The sequence below is a fragment of the Erpetoichthys calabaricus genome, chromosome 10, assembly GCF_900747795.2.
Source record: "Erpetoichthys calabaricus chromosome 10, fErpCal1.3, whole genome shotgun sequence".
NCBI classification, from domain to species: domain Eukaryota; kingdom Metazoa; phylum Chordata; class Cladistia; order Polypteriformes; family Polypteridae; genus Erpetoichthys; species Erpetoichthys calabaricus.
In genome coordinates this window covers 70,060,078-70,079,136 of record NC_041403.2, presented here as the reverse complement: position 1 = coordinate 70,079,136, position 19,059 = coordinate 70,060,078, and the positions used below count along the sequence as shown (strand labels likewise).

At 36.3% G+C, this 19,059-nt stretch overlaps 1 protein-coding gene across 1 annotated transcript in view; it reads left to right on the top strand.

Annotated features, from left to right (window-relative positions):
• selenof (selenoprotein F) overlaps positions 1-16,027 on the top strand; it is a 34,346-nt gene extending 18,319 nt beyond the window's left edge. The window contains exons 3-5 of the mRNA XM_028811398.2: positions 5,599-5,662; positions 12,766-12,815; positions 15,249-16,027. Coding sequence (XP_028667231.1) covers positions 5,599-5,662; positions 12,766-12,815; positions 15,249-15,380 — 246 coding nt within the window. The 3' untranslated portion in view covers positions 15,381-16,027. The remainder of the gene's footprint in view (positions 1-5,598; positions 5,663-12,765; positions 12,816-15,248) is intronic.
• Positions 16,028-19,059: the final 3,032 nt, after the last annotated feature.

Sequence of the window (19,059 nt, the reverse complement as noted above, 5' to 3'; positions counted from 1 at the left end):
ATGCCCCCTCTCTGTTTACGCAATTTTAGAATTTGGACTTTATTGAAAATTTTAAAAACCATTTAATAATGGACTGGTTTGCTATAATATAATAATAATATACAGTATTTTCTCCTAAAGTTTTCAATCTGGAATATTCTATTATATGCAAGCCATATGCAATTTTGAATCCTTTTATTAATGTTCAACCCTATTTTTCCATTGAGGTGGTATAATGTATTTTATAGGAAGAGGGTGTGTGTGTGTAATTTTATGAAATGAATATGGAAGTCATAGGTGGTTGGACATGCTTATGGTAAAATCAAAAGATTAAAGTTGATTTTATACAAAATGTTTAGATAAGCAACACTATTTACGTAGGTTTTTAATGATGCAAAGCGTGTATTTTTCCAAGAATTCATTTTTTTTTGTTCAGTTTTTTTGTTGGGATATAACTTCTAGTGAACATTGGTGAACAACAGCATTTTGCTTGTTAGTAATTAAAGCATCCCTTGAGGATTTTACATTCCATTATAAAATATAAACTCGATAGTAGTAGTTTTCACATTAGTCAGTCTAACATAAAAGTAAAGTTTATCCACTTTATAAGTGAAATGCAAAATATCACACAGTAAATAACACATTATTAAATTGTATGCACTTATTACATGTCAGTACATTAAAAAATCATTTGCAGTGTTAAAAATCATAACCTTTTCAGTTCTTGGAGTGATCCTCATACCACACAATTCATTTTCATTTCCAGAACGTCTCCGGTTTTAAATACTGCAGTGTGGATCTGCACATTTGAGAGCCTAGAGAGATTTTCCAAGTTGTTTGTTGATGTTTTACATCTAGCTAACTTGCACTCATCCTTTAGTAGTCATTAGGGAGAATAAATAGAAAGACTAGATGCTGTAAACTTAAATACAAAATTGAAGTTTAAATACTTACTCAATCATTGTTTCTTTAGGAATTTGCACAGCAACAAATTGACTCCTACAGTGTATCTGCACACAGCTTAGTGCCTGCGTAGGTGTGATGTAGGGTGGCCCTCTGTTGAGCACTGCAGTGTTTTTCGGGTGTTCAGGACAGACCTTGGGGCCCCGGATGAATGAGTTACTTTTAGCACATATGGAATAATTGTTGTGACATGTTTTAGGAGGGTTCTAGTAAATATTTGGTTCTTCTCCTAACTTTTGTTTTTTAAGAGTACCAGTGCTATAAAGTATTCTGAATCCTGGTAGAGACAGTATTTTCAGAATAACTTTCCTCCACTCTTCAAAGCAATGTTTTTTTTTTTTAATATGTGTGTGTTTCAATATATCTATTGCGTGCTAATCATGTCTTTTCCAACAAAACTGAGATAGCATCATAAATTCTGTTTTGCTTACAATATAGGCAGATATGTAGGCGTTTTTCTTTCTGTCATGTCACTGTTTCAAGCACTGTACTTTTCCTATTGCAGAGGTGTTAAAAACATTGATAACTCCTTTTGTAAATGCTTGATGTTTTGAGCCTTTCTTGGGCTATGAGTGATGCCAACTCAAAGAAATTTGAATCAGCAGTCCCTGTCACATTGTCCTTATCAATGCTTCCAAAAAACATCTTACTAGCTCATTCATATTGCAGACTTAAATGATTGTTGTCCTGGCACCACTCTTCTGTGATTAGGCCTATGATGGTGATGATTTTTCTCAGCAAATATAATGGTGGAGTTGGTACTAGGGAATCCATTCCGGGGATTCCCGGATGTTTCCCATTCCTGGGAATTAAACTGCTGGAATTCCCGGCTGAATGGGAACAGCCAAGCTCGCATATATAGCGTGTAGAAGTGTAAAAATCGATCAAGAAATAACACAGTTATAGTTGAAAATAATTAAGTGGCACAGTTTTTTGTCCCACAGTGTAGTGTGTTGCTCATTAATTCAGTCAACAACAGACCAGCAGCAGTCAGTCTCCAGGCTCCCACTAAGACTGAGCACAGTGGACTGGGAGGTGTCTGCACTCTGCAGCTCACGAATGCCGGGACGGGGCAGAGTTCATTGACGTCTGTGCTGTTGACAGCTTTGAACAGCAACTTGAAATTGCAATGCGTCAGTCTGTTGCATCCTCATAATCTGTGCCAAGACAATAGCCATCACAGAATGATGACAAACGGGATGCATCAGTAAAAGCTGAAATGGCGGTGTTTCAGAGCAATGGCAAATGCGGCCATTGTTTAGAGCAAGTGTATCGGTATCTGATGACTGTGCCACCTACTTCAGTGAAGGCAGAGCGTGCTTTCTCAGCAGCTGGCGTACTCTGTACGAAGGAGCACTCTCGCCTGGACGACTGCACGCTCGACACGTTGTTCTTTCTCCGCTCTTATTACTGCAACTAACTAGATACATGTACTTACATGACAGCATGGACTGCTTGTAGTTAAAGTTAGTCTTTTATTGGTGCCAACATATTGCAGTAGTTTTATTAAAAATGAGTGTTGCTTGTTCTAAAACCTTTCACATGTGAGATGCCCGTGCACTGTCATTCCCGGGATTCCCAAATTCCCGGGAATGGATTCCCTAGTTGGTACTGTATCTAGCTACACTGTCCTTAGTGAATAAGAAGGTATAGAACAGGGTTTTCCACACTACGCTGTGGATAGCCAGGGTTGAGGATCAGTGTGGAGGAAGTGTTGCTGTTACGTTTTGTGGTGTGCTATGTAGGAAGTCCAGAATGCAAGTGCAAAATGATCAATTGTTATGGAATAACCATGTTAAAAGCCAGTCTATAGTCTATAAATTGTATAAATTATAATTCGGCTTCGCCAGGATGGATTAAAAGAAATTTATTATGAATATTGGTGTTCTTGAAACAGAGTTGGGGACATGAAGCTACTGTAATATACTCACAATTTCACACCTCTGTCCTTGCCATGTTTTTTTCAAACACAAATAGCCTTACCAAGATATGCTTATCTCCCCAAGTAAATTTTTTCTATGTATATACACCCCTTCATCCTTTCAATGTTTGTGGCTACATTTCATGTACTCGTGGAGTAGGGATGTGTGTGGTTTGTTGTGTTTTTTTTTTTATATTTTGTGACTGATGGCCTCAGCCATTACCCAGACAGGATGCCAGCTGGATGGAAGGATTCCACTGATTCCTGCAGGTTGGAGTTTGGTACAGACCTTTTGGGTTCCGTGTGGGCCACCAGGGGGAGCGCCAGAGCCCTAAAGCAGACTTCCACCACACCTGGGAGTGATTCCAGGTAACGCTGATGAGCCACCTGGAGCATTCCCAGGAGCTGAATAAAAGGAGCTGCCTCATTCTGTCCATGGAGCCAGAGTTGGGAGGATGTGGACAAAGCTTGCCAGGAGAGGAGTGGAGGCAGAGAAAAGAGAAGAAAGGAAAAGGACTGTGCTTTGGTATGGTGGACATTGTGCTCTTGTGGGGAGCGAAGAAAGTGCTTCCCCGCCTGTAAATAAAGGTGTGCTGTATGGAGAAACTTGTGTCTTGTCTGTCTGTGTCAGATTAGGGTGGCTGTATGCGCCACGTTGGTCAACAATTTGTACAGTTCATTCATTTTAAGAAATTTACAATGATTAATAGATACTGTATTGTCATGGGAGTAAACAGCAGTACTCTGCTTTTCTCAAGCAAATATGTGCATGTTTGTTGTTTAGGCACTATTATTTTGTGCAGTTTGAATGATTTTTGGATGTGTGTTTGAAACTGCCTTGTAATGTACTGATGTGCCAGTCTGCCCACAACTGCAAGGATGGGCTAATGCTGCCTGTGGCCCAGAAGTGGAAAAGACTGGTTCACAAAGTGGATGAATAGATAGGAATTCTATTCAGAATTAAGCAAATCTTAAAGTAAATTAGAGAATTTGCAATTCTGGTTTAGTAGTTTGATCCATTTAATAGCTGGGTGCTCATTTATTTTTTGTAAATGAAGTTTTACAATGGAATTCTTCTCTGTATTTTGAGAGGTGTATATTTTGAGTTGAATGCTTTTAGATTCAAAACACTGCTGCTGTGTAAAACAAAGAAGGATGAGCTAGAGTCGAGGCTAACTGTGCGTGAAATTGCAGTAGCAGAAGAAATTGTCCACATTTTGCAGTTGCCTAAAATAGCTTCCTCTTTTCTCAGAGTTAATCTCTGCCAGATTTGTATTTTGTTGATCATTGTAAACTATCCCAAACACTAGCATATGTTCTTGAATTATGTCAGGTAAATAAATAAGTAAAATTAAATTATCAAAGGATGCATTATTAAAAAATAGACTGTACAACTTTAATATTTACATAAGCTACCTTTTTATTTTGATTTATATAATTTAATTCTAGAACATTTCTTAATGTAATGCGTTTCTTAGCATAATGCAAGTCATTTTGATAATTTAATACTTTTACTTTTGTAGTGCAGATTTGTGTTGTTCATTTTTTTGTAAAGTTCATTGCCTTTTTCCTAGGAGTAGAACTGAAATATTTAGTCCATATTATTGACAATGTTGATTATAAGAATTTGTCAATAAATACTTTCATTGTCTTTTTTCCACTCCTTTGTTTAGATTTTCAGACAAGTTGCCAACCTTCAGTGAGTTAATGGTTTAACCTTAAGAGAGCAACAATGCTACTTCAGTGTCATAACTAGTGTTGAATAAAAACAATAGCTTAAATTAAAAAAACAAACTGAGAGAACCCTTTTCTTAAAGAAAAGATGAAGCTATAACATGCAGAATATACATGGCAGATTTAACATTGGCAGTAAAACATGAATGCTTGAGCATCTAAAAAAGAAACTTCCTGGTATGGCAGCTTATTTTAGCAAATGAACGAAGACATATGACTTATTACAGCACTGTTGACACTGTCTGAGCATGTGTTCAATGCTGCAGGACACATTTGCTCAAAGGAAAGAACAGACCTAAAATGTGAATGTGTTCATATATAGACTTGTCTTCAGTATTAAGAAACCCAACAATAATGTTTGAACTAAAACATATTTACTCGCAGTTCTTGGTTCATAGTTGGGTTTTCAGAGACTTACTTGAAGTTTAAAGAACTTACTTGAATCATATTTTATTTTGTTATGTTTGACTTGCACATTCTTTAGAATTTGTGTTAGTACAAAAAAAGATTTTTAAGAGTGAAAGATAAACGTAAGAAGATGTAAACGTTAAAATGTTTTCAAACTTTTTTCTCTCATTATTTTATTGAATAATGGTAAATGGCTACAAAGCAATGTCAAACATTTTCAGACTCATGTGATTTCTCATTTTTCATTTGGATTTAACCATGTAGAGACTTAGACTTCAGCCATTAACCCATACTTACGTATATGTACTGTATGTTGATTACTTGCCTTTGTTCAGTAATGCTATGCTGTATAAAGCTGTGCCAATTAGGATTTTCAGTACACAATAAGTACAGTGGATATACTGTATTTAACTTGAGTTTAGTAGTTACGCCATTGAGTTCAAAATCTTTAGCTAGTGTCTAATGAATTTAGTTAGTGTTTGAAAGAATTACTTATTACCTTGTTAAATGTAGTTATATAGTTTTTGGAATTCTGTATACTACTTTTGACTGTGTTTTAATGTGTATATCTTCTCTTTTTATGTATTTTACAGCTCTATGCAGGGGCTGTTTTAGAAGTATGTGGATGAAAACTGGGAAGGTTCCCTCAAGTCCAAGGTTTGTAATTTTGATAATGTCTAGACCTATCCTGGATAACTTTGCTACTTCCAGTTTAGTTCAACTAATAATCATTAATGATTAACTAGGCCTAGGGGTGGGCAAAGTCAGTCCTGGAGGGCCGCAGTGGCTACATGTTTTTGTTCCAACCGAGTTGCTTAATTAGAAAACAATCCTTGTCAATAATTAAATTTTGTGACTTGTTAGTGCTTTAATTCTGCTATGTCAGGTCATTTTCATATCCTAGATTTTTTGTCCAAGAATATGCTTCTAACCTCCTCCTGCTCCTCTAAGGATATCATCCAAATGATTTGAAGTCCAAAACAGATGAGTAATTCTCAGTCCTTCACTTTTTTCTCTTCACTTTCTTTCCAAGTATTTATTTAAAGCAAATAATGCATAATAAGTAAACACAGGTGTAAATGGAAACAAGCTAAATGGAAAAATGATGATTTCTTTTGTAATTTGCATCTTATTGCTAATAAGGAGCAATTAAAAACCAAGAACACAGCTGTTCAAGAGCAAAATGAACAATAAGGGTTCAAAATCTTAACAAGCAAGACAACGAAAATGAATCAGAAGTGTCACTTGAGTAATAAGTGCTTCTTATTAAGCAAAAACCTGCAGCCACTGTAGCCATCCAGGAACAACTTTGCCCACCCCTGATTTAGAAATTAGTCAGGTTTCCAAACAAAAGCTTTAACATTAAAAATGTTTTAAAGCTTTATAACTTGTCAGTGTTGGAAACATTAAATATCAGTAATATTTTACAAATATCTTTAAACCTTTTTTTCTCAAATCTGTTCCAGCAAATAAACTGTTCATTTTGCACAATCCTGTGGTGGATATGTTTTTAACAAGAAAAATGTCTTTTTCACACAAATTTGGAGCCATTTGACAGCATTTTCATCATGTACCTATAACAAAATATAGAGACTGTCCAAATCTTAAGACCTACAACTTTCCATAATGTTCAATGTCCCTTTGAAAAAAATTTAAATAACATTTCCTCTTGGCATTCATAAAAAGACACAAGTAATTTAATTTAGAAATGGGTTAGTGTGTGCATAGCCTAACTAGGTGTTCATAATAGTTAAGGGTCTTCAGGTTATTTAGTCTATAAAGCAGAAAATATGGCTCCAACATGCGCAGTACCAGAATTTTAATATTTTGTACCAATACTATACAATTTATATTTCATAATACCCTGTACCTATTTGATATCAAGGCAAAAAACAAAATTCAATGCCTTTTTATTAAAAAATACCTTAAATTTTCAGGTGAACAATATTATGCCTTTTTATATAATGGAATATAAAACATGTAAATACTACCTGTAAGAGCTTTAAAATAGTGGTATACCCATCAAGTACTTGCCCAACTGTCATACATATCACAATACAGTGAAGGGCTTAAAAATTTTAATGTGTGATACACTTTTGGAAATACCCAACTGTAACAGCATTTGGGGGGTGAATAATAATTTTGGGGGGGATTTTAGCATAGGTTTTACAAAGAATCAAATCGGGTAGTCCAAGATGATATATTACTTGGGAAAATTCTAAATGTATTTTTTGACATTTTCTCTTCACTAACTGAAAAATACTGCTTAAAACCAAAACTACAGATAAAAATGCAAATACTGCTAAATCTGTACAGTTGAATTGGTGAATTCCAAGGTAATTCAGGATATTTTCATTTAAACAAGTTCATTTAAACTTTTTTTCCAACAGTGTGCTTTTAATTTGTCGAGAATCCCTCTGTTAAGTTTGTAATGTTTGTCATTGTAAGATTTTTTTTATTTGAAACATTAACTTGTTAAAAACTTAATCTTGAGTAATATTAACGTTTCAAATTTCACAAACTCCTGATGTTTTAATAGTCCAAATCTGAAATTCATTTTTTACATCTTTCCAAACTTTAAACCTTCCTGTGTGAAATCAGTTTTGGAAGATTTACATCAACCCACTTCTGTAAAAAATAACTTTTGTTGTGCTGTTTTGAAAGTGTCTTATATGAATGATCAGACTTTGTTATTCCTTAGCCTGTTTACAAATCCACAATTAAAAAATAAACTGAGCTGACATTACCTGTAGTCAGGTTATCTTGCCACTGAAATTTAGTCATAGGACCAGGATTATAGATTTTTGCACAAGTAATTTTTGAGATTCATGATGTATTTAAACATACTTTGTATAGAATTCACACTAAAACGTGGTGTACGAACAAAAGTGGAAATGTGCATACGCACAAAAAAACTTCAGATGCACAAAACCATGCATAAGCCAACTTCCATGCACTTCAGCTCCATAAATCCCGGTCAGTGTGAAAAGTAATGCACATGCAAATGCCTGCCGCCCCACCCTGACTCTTCCCAGAATTATGAATTTATGCAAATCAATATAACTAGCCCATTATGTTCAGTGTTTTGTGAAAAGACAATGGCAAAAGCATGAGGGAAGAAAAAAAAAACTTCAGCAAAGTGGAGGCAAGGAAAAACATACTATTTGTTGGCTTAAGCAGTGTTATAAGCAACAAAAAAGGAAAATGATGGAGTGATACAGCATGGCGGAGACACTCGAAAGTTCATGTTCAAAAAGTCGCACAGTGCCTGAAATAAAGAAGTGGTCAGAGGTCAAAGTCGAGGTGAAAAGGTGATTTGAAGCCCATCATCAGTGTGTCATACAGAAGCATATTAGGGCACAGAGAAAAGAAAATAACAGACACTGAAGAAAAAAGAGAAATTTAGACTTTAATCTTGAAATTTCCACTTTAATCTCATAGTATTATTTTGCCATTAAACTAGAACATCGTAAACTTCGTCTTAAAATCAATGTTTCATTTACTAGAGTTTCTCAAATCCCATCACAACTAAAGTAGCATGTGCTCCCCGACCCAGTCATTAATCACTATTTGCTTCTTAAATGGGCCTTCTCTTTCATAGACAGGAGAGCGCAGGCACTGATCTCCACACAAAATACATTACATTCATGATATTACAGTTCTCTGAATAGTAAGATATATACTTAATATCATTTTCATGAAGAAATGCATTAAAGCATGTATTAAACATGAGGGGGTACGGTGGTGCAGCAGTAGCAATAAGTTGGCGCCCTGTCCTATTCCTGCCTCCCACAAAATGTTTGCTGGGAGATGCGTGGCCCTGAATGAAATAATTTCATGCAGCAGTACTGTCTCTGTCAAATGCACCAACCACCAATTCCTGTCCTCCCATTTTCTTTCTCCGTGTAACCAATCACCACTCAGTGAGGCTCTGTAGTAAATTTTAAAGCCAGGTGTAAGCTTAGAAGGCGGATTCCTCAAAACTTCTATGGAACATTGAAAAATCTTTGTTAAACATGTTTAATTATTCCATCCGTCCAGGGTCACGCCAGTCCTAGCCATTAACAAGGAGAAGGCAGGAACAAGTTTAAATAAACTGCGGAATGGCTGAGTGGAATCCATTTCTTTAGGCAGCATCTGCTATAAATGTCCTCCAGGACTGGAAGCTTATATCCCAATAATCCTTTGTGCTCTCGACACAACCTGCCGTAGAGCTTTCCAATCAGCAGTGCAGCTACCACGCACGCATACAGTGGGTTGAAATGCCCTGAGTGGTGTACAGAGAGTAGCAATGCTAAAGCAGCTATGGTATTTGGAATAGTTTGTTCATTCTGTGCATTATTATACTGTTACAGAATGATTATAATCAAGTGATTTAAATTTGTAAGCAATATGCAGTTAATTTCAATATAATTGATAAATCCCGCAAATCTGAAAAAAGGGAGACTACCGAGAAATAGTAGCACTGCTTTGACTCTGGGTGCCGCCAGTTTACACAACCAAGTAAAAATGTGCGTACGCAATGGTGTAGGCTGCCGTGAGAATGTGCGTGGCTTTATGCCAAGTTTAGTTTTTATACATCGTGATGTGATCATGAAAATGGCCGTATGCAACATTTTTGTGTGTACACACCGTTTGTACATAAGGATGAAAAATTTTTTAAAAAAATTTTAAAAACTTCTATAATGTTTATATATAAAAAAAGATCTACTCCCAGAACAGGAATACCAAAACCTGTTCCAGCAAGCACCTGGCAGTTGGGTGACCTGAGGAATGGATGCAATGGTATAGGTTAGAAAGATTATGCTATATTAATCCTTACCAATGGTAATTGGCTCTCAGGATGTGAAATATAGTTGTGTGGTTAGGGATAGAGCTAGACCACATATAGGAAACTGGATAAATACAAACTGTATATATTTGTACTTCATCTCAGTGCCCAATATAAGCAATCTTGACAAGCTATCCACTGGTCAAAGTTGTTGGTTGTGATAATCATTTTCGAAAAATGTAACTGATAACCGAGGAAGATGATCGATATTTGCATGACCAGTTTATTTGCATAGTGTGCTCCAGGGATAATTTGTGCTGCACTCCAGTGTTGTTGCTTTACTTAATTTATGTCTGTGACTTGCAGAATTATTTTTATCATGTTTGATTCTTTGCTTGAAATTGTATGTGCAAGACTGCTTAGTGTGATAGTCAGATGTCATTATTTAAGATTCGTATTTAATTTTTGTTTTTGGGCTATGCATATAACATACACAAAGCGTTATCATCATGTGAGAATGCTTTAGTAAAGTAACTCTGAAACATTTTGATTATCTCTGTATTATCTTTTTCAATGTGTGAATTTCAGTTCTTATCCGTAATTTTTTTTTTTTTTTTTTAAATACTAGGGGGCTTCTCCCCCTGCTCGCTTCACTCGCCAACCCCCGTATTTGGTTTTCCGGATACACACTTTTAAGATTGTTTTTTCTTTGAATTGTTGCTATTTCATTAGTTTCACTTTTATTTCAGAACTTCTGTAAAAACAATGTTTGTAATCTTGCGAGTCCCAATATGCTGAATCTTTTTAATGAGGTCAGGATAGGTTTCTCTGTTTGGAATTTCAGCCTAGACAAAACGATCTACATCATCAGCATTTAATAATTTTTTTTTTTTTTTACAAAGTAACAAAGTAAGTAGAGTTCTGCATTGGACTCCTGTCTGTAAAGTCGTGCTATTTTCCTCTCACAGTTCCAAAAGTACATGGGGTTACCAAGGTGATACCCCAGCTTTTGTCTAGGTTTTTGTACAAGGGCTAGACAGAACGTTTTTGACTCCTAGGGTAAATTTAGGTTTTTAAATAAGCAGACAGATAAATATATATACATTAACAAAGTAACCAATAAATGCATGTGCGGTAAACTCCGTTTTTGAAATTCTCAAGATTCTTTTTGTCACATGCATAGTTATACAGGACAACACGCAGTGAAATGCATCCTGCTCCGCTTATCAAAAACTGTGCAAAGTTAGAAGGATATCAGTTAGATTAACAAAAAGTCATAGATCGAAAGATAACAGTATAGTAGAACATAATAAATAAGTAAAATTATGTGAATAAAGTAGAATTAAGTGTTAAGGTGCAATAGTGTAGTAATTATTGTGCAAAACCAAAGTTAGACTGGTGCATAGTTAAATGAGGCAGTTTGTTTGTTTGCGCTACTGCGATCTTTACTTTTTTATATTTTCTAACAAGTAAGCCCGCGATTCGCTAGCGAATCGGAAATCCAAGAATGGCAATCGGTTTCTGTTCCATCCGATATTTGGATGGATGACATATCATGGAGGGTGGATGCGTCTGGGGACATGTCATTTAATTACATAGGCATATCTGTAGTAAAGCGGTCTCGTTTTGTGGAGACATGATTCCGTTGCCTTTGCTGACACCGACTGCCGGCAGAGTGGAGCACAGCAAGTTCAGCCCTGCGTCCTTCGTCCATATCCGGTTTACGCCGTGTAGTTTGGCCGAATGGGGATTCCGTACTGTAATACTGTAATGTGATTCACATATGCGCTGAATCCTCTCGTTTTTGTTTTCTCTGTGGCGGGCTCGTTGCAGTGCGGCAGAGTGCGTCCGCCTCGATGCGCCCTGCGTCCATATCCGGCTTACAACCTTTTTTGTTTTCTCTATGGCGGGCTCGTTGCAGTGCGCGTGCGCCTCAATGCGCCCTGCGTCCATATCCCGTTTACATGGATAATATGGATTTATGGATTTTCTTACTTTTCCTACTTTCATATCCTTTAACTTTCTCCACGTGTATAGCACCAAGGTGTTTTTTTTTTTTTTTTGTTTTTTTTTTTTGAGCCTTTCTAATTTCCCTGGTTTCATAGTCTCTAACCTTCTCTGTTTGTGTTTAGCATCAACGTTTGTAAACATCTCTATGAAGTTCTACTTTGTCTTTTACTCACTGTCATTTAATTCTGAGCCGGATTGGACGTGCTTTTTTTTCAATTCCACTTGTTCCGGGCTGATAATTACTTTCCTTATTTTCTGAATTTGCACCTCGATTATTCTTTTTTGCTCTTTTTTCTGTCCAACGCATTTGAGAATCTTTTCTCCGTGCTTTTCTTTCTTCTTCGTTTAATCGTCGACGTTTTATTTCTACCCTATTCTTTTCATTTCTACCGTATTGACCTTATACACTTTATATGCACTGAGAGCCCTGGAGCTGTGTGTGCTGCATGACTGCCTTTACACTACTGATTTGTTTTTTTTTGATATTGCTTGTAAGTAGGGTGTGTCTTGCAAGACTCTTGTTCTATGTTCTCGTGAGACGCACCGTGGCAGGTCTCTTTCATCTTGCGGGTCTTTAAATTATCTTCCGAGAAAGATCACGTATCGTAGACTATCAGGACAGGGGACAGGATTCCTTTTTATAATAGATAGATAAAGGTTTACTAATTTTTTTTTTGTTTGTTTCTAAAGGGGAATCCCAAGGTCTTAGTTACTAAACAAGTCACACATATCTTGCCATCTCTTACCAATTAGCGACATGTAAATGTTTATACAATATGTTTATGATGCAGAAATCACTTTTCACTGAGAATAGGCCTTGGGCAGTTGTCATTTTGGATGGCACTTTTGATACAGTGAATGAAATGGTAAAATCAGTATCTTCATGAAGTAACACCAAATATTTTTAAAAAGTAACATATAATGTAAAATATAAAATTAAGCAAAAATGTAACTTTTGTTGTCATGTATGTTTTTACAGCTTTTGTCAAGAGCGACAAGCCTAAAATGTTCAAGGGCCTTCAGATTAAGGTATTGTATCATCCATGGTTTAAAGTTACTTATATTTACTTTTCAGATGCATTGTTGCTTTAGTGATAGAAAGTGCCAAAATTTGACACACATTGTGGTGAGATACTGATTCCTAGTTGTGTGATACAAAGTTGCACACTAAAATATGTAGCAATTAATGTTGAGTTACGTTCTGTTTTCCTAGTGACCGTCTGGGGGCTCCAGTATAACCCACTCAAAAGTAGTTCAGTTCCTCCTTCCCCATTGCCTTTAATGCATTTTACCGAGTTCAGCAATATCGCAAACATTTCTGTAATTTTGCCAAACTTGGCAGCAAAGCAAACTCTGGAATGTTCACTCATCACTAATTATAATATTGAGATCATCTCGGCCATACCCCAGCCTTCATTAAACTCCATATCCAGTAAGCCTAACCCCGCACTCATTGGGAGCCAGGCAAGAACAACTGCTGGACGGGATTTCAAATCATTTCTTTAGAAAAAAAAAAAAAAAAAAAGCTCCATAATGTGACAAATGTGTAGCTTTGATTTGTACCAATTTTAGGTCAAGTTTGATGTTTATAGTATGTAATAGGCTATTAAAATATTTATGTAGTAAATTCCCCACACTTTTTTTTTTTTTTTTTTTTTTGGGAAGTTATGTTCATGGGCAGTATACAAAAAGGTGGCTACAGGAAGTCAAGCCCTTAGCCTCTCGTTGGTCCAAGTGTACTTTTTCCCCAGTTAGAATGCATGCCTCTTTTTCTTTGTCAGAAACCAGGGAGGTGGGGGGAAGCAATGATCAGCAGCGTGAATTGTTAAACCTAGGTACACTTACTATCCTATATGGAAATAAATTTGTGATAATTCTTGCTGTTGATTCTATAAAAAATATATTTTTTTTAGCTGTAGCTTTAAAGTCTGCCCACAAGCTGCATGCATTCATTGGTGCTTATAACGAAAGCTTTTCTAATATGCTCCTTACAGTTATCAGCCACTCCCCATTTTCAAAACGTAGTAAGAGATTTATAAAATAACTGATTTTCTTAACACATGGCATTTACCAAGCAGCCAAGCATGGAATCCTAAAACTGCAGGTGACTGTGAGCACATCTCTGTGTTTGCATGTGTGTCTGCTTGCTCTTAGATGAATAAAGAGGGACTGATATATATATATATATACAGTATATCTGTGAGCTCAGGTGGCTCATGTCAGCTGACAAGTGTAGCTGCTTCATTCTGCATACATCTGCCCAAAGAATAGTACCCAAGCAATGCTAGGTATGTTCAGTGGGTTGGATGCTAATTGAGTGTTTCCAACACTGTTTCTCAGTTGCTGAAGATCTTTGCCACACTCTGTATATCAACAGCAAACTTCTAGTCCATAGTCAGAGATCTGTGTGGGTGAGAATGGTGCTGTGATCTTCATATTCTGCTGTTAAAGATATACTATTAATAAAGAAAGTCATTTCAGTCTGTCAAAACGTGATTCTAAAAGATTTTGCTATAGAACACAAGCTGACAACACCTAGAAAGCAAAATTTTTTTTTTTTCATTACGGATAGATTTTAACACAAATTCAGGGTTCTGATTTCTTGTATCTGAATCATATTTTTCTATACCTTGCTGAAATTTATAATGCACAAAAAAAATTGCAATATATGATACCAGATGTTCAATTCTGATGGCTCCCTAAATTTTTGACCCAAAATAGGCACTTTAGAGAGAGGGAAAAATCTTTGCTTTGATGTGCTATAATGTGAACTCCTGCTGTTAAGGACCTTTTGTTATTGTTATTAGATATGATTTGTTTTATTTCATCTTGTTACATTTTGTATTACTAGAAAATATATGCAGAAAAGAGGGAGTATAGTGTCCTTTCTGATAAAGTAACATAATTAGCATTCATTGGCAATTTTTTTTTGCTGTTTTTTTGAATCTTACAACTTCCCTGAGGTTACATCCAGGTGTCCTGTGAAAACACAAATTAAAGTGGGAACTAATTAATACCTAGGATTAAAATATGACACATCTTGCTCCTCTTTTGCCCCACTCCTACCAAAAGATCTGTGCATATCACTGAATATATCTGTTCAACTAGATTTAATGAATGAATGAATTGCTTCTGCCTGCATTATTTAAAACAAATGCTGCATTGTTAATACATTTACAAGTTTTCTATAATGCATAAAAACTTCAGATTTTTGCATCACATGTGTTAACTATACTTTCTTTTACACTACATAGCTATGTAGCTTAATGAGGTTGCTTGACCTTTTTTTTTAGTTCTTTCTTTACAAACATTCTGAAAATATATTTTAATTTCTGCAAATATATATCTACTTTAAAATAAGTGTATTTCCAGGAGTGCATCAAATAAACATCATTTTGATTTTACTATGAGACATTAAAAGTAAATGTGTTTTTTTTTTTGTTTTTTTTTATATATATAAAGTATGTGCGTGGCTCTGATCCTGTACTAAAGCTGCTGGATGATAACGGGAACATCTCTGAAGAACTGAGTATCCTCAAGTGGAACACTGATAGCGTTGAAGAATTCCTCAGTGAAAAGCTGGAAAGGCTTTAATTTATACGATTTTCATACATTAATAGATAAAATAGTATTTTTGTCTAAAAAGCAGTACAATGTCTAGATCCCATCCCATATGAAACTGCTGTGTGTTTTTGTTTAGAGTACCATTTTACATTTCGGGGTTTTTTAATGCCTCAAAAGATAATGCTACATTTAAATATATCAAACTACTACATCAAGATAAACATTTAATCAATGTGACCTAAGTGAATTAAAAAAAAAAAATCCTGTAAATTTTCTGAAGCAATGATTGTTTGGGTTGTTACTCCATTTATGCAAAAAGTCAAATAATAAATGTTTACCTATCAATGCCATTTTTAATATATGTTTAAAGGCAAAAGACATTATATGCAAGTACCAAATACTCTAAGCCATTTTCTTTGAGGAAAGGGTTAGTGAATTTTCATATCTACATAAATATAGTAAATTTTCTTGTGAGTAACTTTGAGTATCATATTACCAGTGAGTTGAAAGAGTAGAAGTGTATCACTGCCTTCTCAGTGTTGTATCTGGTAGGTGTACGTTTGTGAAGGATGCACAGTAAACCTTTCTTAAAGGAATGTGTACCCTGATGTCTTTGCACTGCTGCCAGGTACCACTGATGCAGATCAAGAGTTTAAATAAAATATGCTTTTTGTTTTTATCATGGACTGTTTTCATTTCTTTTAGATGTTTGTCATTTTGATGAAAATAATATATAACTTCTGAGGGTTTACTGCATCCAAGAAACAAATGTTGCCTCCTGTAAAATACTGGATTCCATTTTAGGTTGCATAGTCAACAGTTTTCTCAAATACTGTAGAATCAGTCGTCAAAGCCTAAATGATTTACAATGCATTTTACCCATTATCACAAATATCGTACTGAAAGAGTGTGTTAGACATTTTCGGTTTTTCAAGTCTGCCCGTTTAGCTAGGAAACACAGCACTGAATATTCGTGCTAATATATAAATCTGGCCATTTACCAAGCTCAGATTAGAGTAAGTTGTACATCATAAAGTAGCTGGTATTATTGCTGCAGCTGCTGTCCAGGATTTTTTTTTTATTATTTATTTTTTTTGGTATAGAAAAACTGACTGATGTTACTTCAAGGATTGGGGCATTGATCGGTGCAATTTACTTGTACATATCGGCATGAGCACTAGCATGGAATGTCCAGTTGAGTTCTGAAAAATCCCAGTGCCAATTGCAATACAGTAATCCCTCCTCGATCGCGGGGGTTGCGTTCCAGAACCCCCCGCGAAAGGTGAAAATCCGCGAAGTAGAAACCATATGTTTATATGGTTATTTTTATATTGTCATGCTTGGGTCACAGATTTGCACAGAAACACAGGAGGTTGTAGAGAGACAGGAACTTTATTCAAACACTGCAAACAAACATTTGTCTCTTTTTCAAAAGTTTAAACTGTGCTCCATGACAAGACAGAGATGACCGTTCCGTCTCACAATTAAAAGAATGCAAACATATCTTCCTCTTCAAAGGAGTGCGCGTCAGGAGCAGAGAATGTTAGAGAGAGAGAGAAAAAAGCAAACAAAAATCAATAGGGCTGTTTGGCTTTTAAGTATGCAAAACACCGCCTGACAAAGCAGCTGCAAGGATGTACAATGTAAAGGTAGTCTTTCAGCATTTTTTAGAGGAGCGTCCGTATCCTCTAGGCTTGTGTGCGAACAGCCCCTCTGCTCACACCCCCTCCATCAGGAGCAGAGAATGTCAGAGAGAGAGAGAGAGACAGAGAAAAACAAACAATCAAAAATCAATACGTGCCCTTCGAGCTTTTAAGTATGCGAAGCACCGTGCGGGAAACATATCGCTTGACAAAGCAGCTGCACAGAAGGGAGCAACGTGAAGGTAATCTTTCAGCATTTTTAGATGAGCGTCCGTATTGTCTAGGGGTGCGAAGAGATCCCTGCTCACACCCCCTCCGTCAGGAGCAGAGAATGTCAGAGCAAGAGAGAGAGAGAAAAGCAAACAATCAGAAATCAGTATGTGCTGTTTGATCTTTTAAGTATGCAAAGCCAGTGCGGGAAGCATATCGCTTGACAAAGCAGCCATATGTAAGCCCAGCAAGGAAGAGAGCAATGTGAAGGTAATCTTTCAGCGTTTTTTTGAAGAGCGGCCATATCCTCCAAGGGTGCGAACAGCCCCCGTGCTCACGATATATTTGAGGAGTTTTAATTAATACGTAATACGCGCTCTGATTGGGTAGCTTCTCAGCCATCTGCCAATAGCGTCCCTTGTATGAAATCAACTGGGCAAACCAACTGAGGAAGCATGTACCAAAAATTAAGACCCATTGTCCGCAGAAATCCGCGAACCAGCAAAAAATCCGCGATATATATTTAAATATGCTTACATATAAAATCCGCGATAGAGTGAGGCCGCGAAAGTCGAAGCACGATATAGCAAGGGATTACTGTATAGGATTTATTTTTTCTGCTTATATCAAATAGGAAAGACAATACACAGTTGCAGGAGTGCAGCTATTACTGTTCTGCTACTTTTAAAGATTCGTTCTTCACAGATTTGTTACAATGAACAAAGTAATCCTGCACCTTAGTTTAAGTATTAATGCAAGTATAACAAAATAATCAAAAACTGATAATTCAGTTCTTTTTCTGTGGTATACTTTAATATGTGCTGGTTAGAGTTCATATTTTGTGAAGCTATTTAACACCCTGCTTATAGCCAGGACAGCAGTTGCTAGGAGTATTTCTTTAAATTACAAAAAGTGATAAAGGCAGAGGAGTGATTCAAAATAATTGGCTTATAAAAATTAACAGGCTATCATAAATTGCACCCAACCAATCCTCCACTATAGTGAATATCTTATGATGGTGTGTAGAGTTGCATGACAAAGTTGACAGTACAATTGATGTGTGTGTCTTTACATATTTATGAAAATATGTAAGCCTCTTAGGAGTAGCACTTTAACGTTAGTTTTATTATGCTTGTATCACAAACAAAAGAAAAAAATATTATTCCAAAAATGCCAGCTACCATGCAGAGTGCACTGAAGTTGTCATCTCAAAATGTCTTGCACATTCCTGGTCCAGCCACAAGGCTGGCCAAGAAAGTGAGGTGACATCTTTTACACATGAAGTGATGTTAGCTGTGCCAGCTTGTGCACTAAACAGGCCTGGTTCAAAATGCTGTATGATTGGTGACGGGTTCTCCTGGAAGTTAATGGTCAGACTGCCACCAGCTAGCATTTAGACGTCTCCAACTGTCAAAGGTAAAGGTAGCCAATTTGCAAATGTCGTGGTCCTTATCATCAAGAGAAGCAGGGCTAAAGATTATCTAACATACGTTTATGGTAGTCCAGGTTGCTTAAGCTTTATACTGCATTTTACAGAAGGAGTCTGTAGTAACGAGCACAGCATCATGGATTTCAAGATTACAACTCCATCTCTGAAAGTGTTTAGCGGTTGGACAGGTGTATCAACCAGTGATCCACACAGAGTGCCACGTATCTCTCTGTCTGTGCAGCCAGCATATGTGACACGTCTGTTTGACTACCAAGTCTTCTGCTGTATTATTCTTTTCTGGGCCAGTTTCAGCAAAGTGAAATTAAAAGTCCTTGAAAAGTGAACAAAAGTCACACCATGCTAAAATGGCTACAGGTTTTCAATCCATCCAGTTTCCTAATTAGTACTCCGCCCTTGGTATTTAACC